The 5,885-nt window shown below is 38.9% G+C and overlaps 1 protein-coding gene across 1 annotated transcript; it reads right to left on the bottom strand.

Annotated features, from left to right (window-relative positions):
- Nucleotides 1-2,742: 2,742 nt before the first annotated feature.
- On the bottom strand, nucleotides 2,743-4,974 carry LOC148015237 (uncharacterized). Its single transcript, XM_087665600.1, has 2 exons — nucleotides 4,292-4,974; nucleotides 2,743-3,811 (listed from the first exon to the last, which is right to left on the bottom strand). The coding sequence occupies exons 1-2, from the start codon at nucleotides 4,952-4,954 to the stop codon at nucleotides 3,653-3,655; spliced, it is 822 nt and encodes a 273-aa protein (XP_087521726.1). The 5' UTR covers nucleotides 4,955-4,974; the 3' UTR covers nucleotides 2,743-3,652.
- Between the last annotated feature and the right edge of the window lie 911 nt (nucleotides 4,975-5,885).

Genomic DNA, 5,885 nt, shown 5'->3' with positions numbered 1-5,885 from the left:
TTGAATTATTTTCTTGGATACATTTAATAAATTAGCTTTTGGAATATTAATTTTAAAGATAAGAGTAGAAGGTTGCCACTTGGCAAAACTTCCCTATGTAAGTGGAAAAAAGGAGGTTATTGGAGATTGTTGAAGACTATTCTAGCCATTGTGAGTTGAAAAAAGGTAGAGAGAGAAGACATAATTGATATTATTTACAACCACCAAGCATCTATTCTACAATAGACTATAGTAGGTTTGAGCCCTCCAAGTGTAAGAGACAATAGTCCAAGGTCTTTCTAGTGCATGCAACAACATACAGAGGGTAGCACTAACATTTCTAGTGGTCTTACGATGTAGGCGACAACTTTCATGCCAGTTTGAACAGGACAATAACAGATTTTAACATTTTCTTAATATCAAACTTTAAATTCTCTCTACATCATTCTCTATTATCCCCCAATCATTTCTTAAGTATGTCAATAAAATCTGACCATTTGGACCATCAAAGGTGGAGATTTGGCTAATCTCTACTATAAATCCTAATTTACACTAATAGAAATTAAGATTTGGTAGCTATACCGAGACGTATGCTCAAAATTGAGGACTTAAGACGAATTCGAACAGTTAAAATTGAAGGATTTCAAGGAGATTTAAAAGACCAACCAACCAATGTCAAATTTCAAGCTAAATTTCTCCCAAGAAAGGTGAAAACCAATCCCCAAGCAAGCAAGATGCAAATTGGTTTGAAAGCTTGCTAATCACCAACCAACCAATATCAAATTTCAAGCTAAATTTCTCCCAAGAAAGGTGAAAACCAATCCCCAAGCAAACCAAGATGCAAATTGGTTTGAAAGCTTGCTAATCATTTATGATAGCAAGAGACACTCGGATTAGTAGAGGATATTAGAAAACCTTAGGTGTACTCCATCCATTTGCAATCAAAGATAAAGAAATAATGTAAAAAACACCAATTTTGTGGCTAACAAGTTAACGATTGTCCACCTAAATCATAAATTGTGCATTTTAATGTGTGATTTTTTTACTTACTAAAATTATTATTAAATTAAGTCATCACCACCCTCTTTGATGAGGAAGGCTAGTTGTATTAGGATTTAGGTTTTCTTCTCTATAGAGTAGGTCCATGCAAGGGTTTTCTAACACAAACATAGATATACAAGCCTTCTAACATTATGAAAACTTTCACAAAGTCCAAAGAGATATAAATGTGTGTTTTGACGTAAGAAGATGATACATAAGTTTAAGGACATTATGAGCAATTAGAGAATTTGGGCCTCCTCACAAGCCTACTTTCTTGTCATATGGCAAGTTTCCATGAGTTTTGGCTCTATCTTTGGACTACTTTCAAATAGTATTACCATATGCAATCATTGGTCCACTCATCCATTGAAGCTATTTTGTCAAAGCTAATATCTCCATTAACAATATGCAAATAGATTCAAATCTCCCTCAATTACTTAAGCAATCAATGTGGTGCACCAAAACATAGATTCTAGTGTTCAACTTACAAACAATCCCTTTTATAGCCTACCCATAGTATCAAAACAATAAAAAACACTCTTTACGTGACTTGTACACTCCTCTATTACCAAAACTCTCTACATGTGGAGAGAGAGAGAGAGAGAGAGAGAGAAGCAATCAATGTGGTGCACCAAAACATAGATTCTAGTGTTCAACTTACAAACAATCCCTTTTATAGCATACCCATAGTATCAAAACAATAAAAAACACTCTTTACATGACTTATACACTCCTCGATTACCAAAACTCTCTACATGTGGAGAGAGAGAGAGAGAGAGAGAGAACTAATTATCTATTTTGCGAAACTTTAGTATTCTTTGATAGCCCTTAAATATGAATGTTGTAACATTCAAATAAATTACTTCTTTTCAATTACTTTTACTTTTAAGGAAAAAAAGTCAACACTTGCAATGTAGGATTAGGACTTGCTTTGCTAAAGCCCAATTCTATATCATATTATATAGAATATAGATATAAATTAAAACAAATTGCCCATTAATTATGAATTTACATATCATAAATATTGCATTGCAACTATGTTATGGGGGTGGTAAGCCTCTTGCGCATAAGTTTCAAACCATCAATGTTTACTCTACCCAATACAACTAAACCAAATTACATGTGTAGATTCAATGGTTATAACAAAATTCTATGGGTTCTATACACAAACACATCAACATGCTAGAGACATTAATCTCAAGTCATGCAAAAGTTACATGATGGAGATGGGGCACAACCAACCATGACACAACTTTCACTAAAGAAAGTGCGGATGTCATGTAACCTACATGAGTTATGGTGTTACCACTAGCCTAGCAACCTTAAATGCCAAAATAATATCTTCAAACTCTTATCAACCAATGAAGCTAAATTGCAAAGTAAGAAAGAGTGAATCCCATTCAAACCCAATAAAGGCCTCTAACCTTCCATTACTAAACTAAAATCTTAAAACTCTTATCAATGAACCAATGAAACTATATGCTAAAGGACAAGCCTCCAACCTTAATTGCCAAACTAATATCTTCAAAAATTCTTATCAATAAACCAATGAAGCTACTTTGCAGAGGATTGAATCCCATTCAAACCCAAGAAAGGCCTCCATAGTAGATGGTACAAAGAAACATAAAAAACTAAATGTAAAACACCAAGAATGGGAAAAGTCATGCAAACTAAATACTAGATGAAGGCCAAAATACACTTGCATGACACCACAACACATCAAACAAGAAGGGACTTAAAAAGTATTGTGTTTAGAGTTATACAATATAAAAGTCGAAAGCATAAGTGCAGTCAACACCTTCAAAGGCAACTAAGATGTGGATCATGCACACCCTCACAATACAACTCAAAGCACAACAATGTGAGATTGACAATATGAATGCCAACAGAGAAGGACAAATGGGCAATTCTCACCAAGGTGGAAATGCCAATAGCTAGTTTCTTTCATGCCAATAACCTACTGTCAGACAATTGGTTTGTGTAGCACTTATAGATTTTCATAACTAATTTTCATTCATGCCAATGGCACCTTGAAACCGATTGTAACAAAACAATTCAAGTCGTGTCGTTTCATCCTGTGTGTCTTAGAGGAGTCTTCTTTAGTGTGCTAATATGACTCTTTTATCTTTCTTTGTACCATGTGTAAAAGCATCTCTCTTCAATTCTTCAGCATCTGGAAGACGCAATGTTATTTTCCAAAGTAAAACAGGATATTAAGGCTTGCACAGAGCGCTCAACTTTCTCCATGATTTTCAGTGTCACATGTCAGCTCTGCAATGAAAGAGAAGTCGCTCCAAAAGCTCAGAAATAAGCAGCCTCAAACCAGATCAAGCACCAGCTTTAACATACCCTCAAATATAAGGCACTGCTTGAGCTTCAGAAAATTGCTCAGACTATGAGAAGTTGTCAGAGATACACTGCCTTGTAAGAAGGGTGGCTTTCCTATGTACATACACTTCTGTATCAAAATTAATGAGAAGCTGCTGTAAGCAGCTATAACCAACCATTATATAGAAAAATATACACTTCTGCTAAATCCCGGTTACATGATTGATGTCTCTGCATACTACCTATCATACAAAAAAGACCATGACTTCAAGCTCTCCAAAAGAGTTCTCTAAACCCCTGCTGATCAGTAGACAGGAGCCTTATCTTCATCAAGGACTGTAATGCGGTTAGGTTTGGCCAAGAAATCAGTGAACTCCTGGAACGGTGACTTGGTGAAGCGATTCTCCTTCCACAAATCAGGCGTCAAAAAGCCATATGTTTTCAGAAGGCAGTCGAATGTGGCCTGCAAGTGAATGGTGCATTCAGCCAGGCAGATAAAAAACTGACATTAAATCAGTGCAACATCCCTAGTTGACTCAAAGACCTATTACATTTAGTACCACAATCATCAGGTGTATTGACTTCATAAGCAGAAGCCACTAGCCTAGAGCCAATCTCATGTCACCTCCACATATAATAGAAAGTGAAGCACTAACCTGCTGACTCTAAGACCTATTAGATTTAGCAACAATCAATGGATGCAATGAATTCATAAGCAAAACACACTTGCCAAGAGCCAATCTCATGTCACCTCCACATATCATAGAAAGTGACGCACTGACACGCTGACATTTAAGACCTATTAGATCTAATTAAAGTCAATAGGTACATTGAATTGATAAGTAGAAGGCACTTGCCTGAAGCAAACCCATGTCACCTCCAGACAACGTGGAAATGGAAGCACTAACATATCAAATTAAAACAGGGCATGCCAGTGCTATACCTTGACAAAATTACCAAGTGTCTTTGTGGACCCCCGCGTCGATGTGAACACATCCTCAATACCAGCAAACTGCAGAACCTTCTTTGGAACTCGAGCAGCCACAATGCCAGTACCTCGAGGGGCGGGCACAAGCCGCACGGTGACCGACCCGCATTTCCCAGTGACCTTGCAAGGGACAGTATGCGGCTGCCCAATCTTGTTACCCCAATACCCTCTTCTGACAGGGATGACAGACAGCTTGGCAAGGATGATGGCGCCACGGATAGCAGTGGCAACCTCCTTGCTGCACTTGACACCGAGGCCGACGTGGCCGTGGTTGTCGCCGACCACGACAAAGGCCTTGAAGCGGGTGCGCTGGCCGGCGCGAGTCTGTTTCTGGACGGGCATGATTTTCATGACCTCGTCTTTGAGGGCGGAGCCGAGGAAGAATTCTACGATCTGGTGCTCCTTGATGGGGAGGGAGAAGAGGTAGATCTGCTCCAGGGACTTGACCTTGCCCTCCTTCACGAGGCGGCCCAGCTTTGTGACGGGGACCCACTTCTCCTCTTCCTCGCGCCTGGGGCCTCTGCGTCCACCTCGCCTGTCTCCTCCGCGCCCTCCCCGTCCTCTGTCGCCCCGCCCCCCTCCTCCGAATCCACGCCCGAATCCCCCTCTGTCAGCCATGGCCTCTGTGTCTCTCTCTCTCTCTCTCACAGCACGCAGCAAATGAACGCCACAGAAATGGATTATACTAAAACCCTAAAGATATGTTAAGCCTTCTCTCTCACTTATATTATGCTTTTTTATTAATTATGCTTATGTATCGATCATTCACTTACGACCCTTCAAATTATGCTTATGTATCGATCATTCACTTATATTATGCTTATGTATTAATTATGCTTATGTATCGATCATTCACTTACGACCCTTCAAATCTTAGGCTGGTTACACACCGCCACTACCCTCCTGGTTTGCACCCACTTGGTGGGCACATGAAAATTTGGCTTGCACACGCACCTATCCCACCACTCGCTTTCACACCAAGCAGTGGATTCTCGCCACTACTGTCCATTCGCCATCCATCCACAAGCGTTTACACCCCCCCCCCCACAACATGTCCACAAATACCCTATTAACACAATCATTGATGATAAATAACACAAATTGATGACATTAACACCAAAACCAAGTTGACCCATTCAACTAAGTAAAGAAGTTCCACATGCAATTCTTGCATGTTTGTCATGTAGCAGTTTTACTGGCTGATGTTGTTTAGACATGTGACGTGTTTTAAAGTAAAATAGGTCTGTAGATAAGATTTAGTGTTGTTTAAATACATAGAGAACCTCGAAAGGAGAATACGTATACTTATATAGTTCGAGTCAATGATCGTGAGTTTGAATATTTACATTTATTTGCCATGTTAAATGAGGTTTCTTCTTTTTTTTTAAATAACACTTTTTAAATCTACTAGGTGTCCCTATAGGTTGTTGTACTCTGTTATGGTTGCATTTTTCTTATGGATGGTGGTCTGCTCAAAATTCCTAGCCTTGTCTATGCTATCAAGTATTTCTTCTACATTAACCTCAAAGTTATCCTCGAATGGCTAGAA

This window comes from Lygodium microphyllum, chromosome 24 (genome assembly GCF_053477565.2).
Source record: "Lygodium microphyllum isolate KBCC chromosome 24, Lygodium_microphyllum_v1.1.10, whole genome shotgun sequence".
NCBI classification, from domain to species: domain Eukaryota; kingdom Viridiplantae; phylum Streptophyta; class Polypodiopsida; order Schizaeales; family Lygodiaceae; genus Lygodium; species Lygodium microphyllum.
This window is presented reverse-complemented; position numbering and strand designations above follow the sequence as displayed.

What these genes read in the sequence shown, in the direction of transcription:
- LOC148015237 (XM_087665600.1), bottom strand. Translation starts at nt 4,954, where the DNA reads ATGGCTGACAGAGGGGGATTCGGGCGTGGATTCGGAGGAGGGGGGCGG. An exon ending in CACTTGGTAATTTTGTCAAG is followed by an intron (nt 3,812 to 4,291) that starts GTATAGCACTGG and finishes ATTCACTTGCAG; the next exon opens with GCCACATTCGACTGCCTTCT.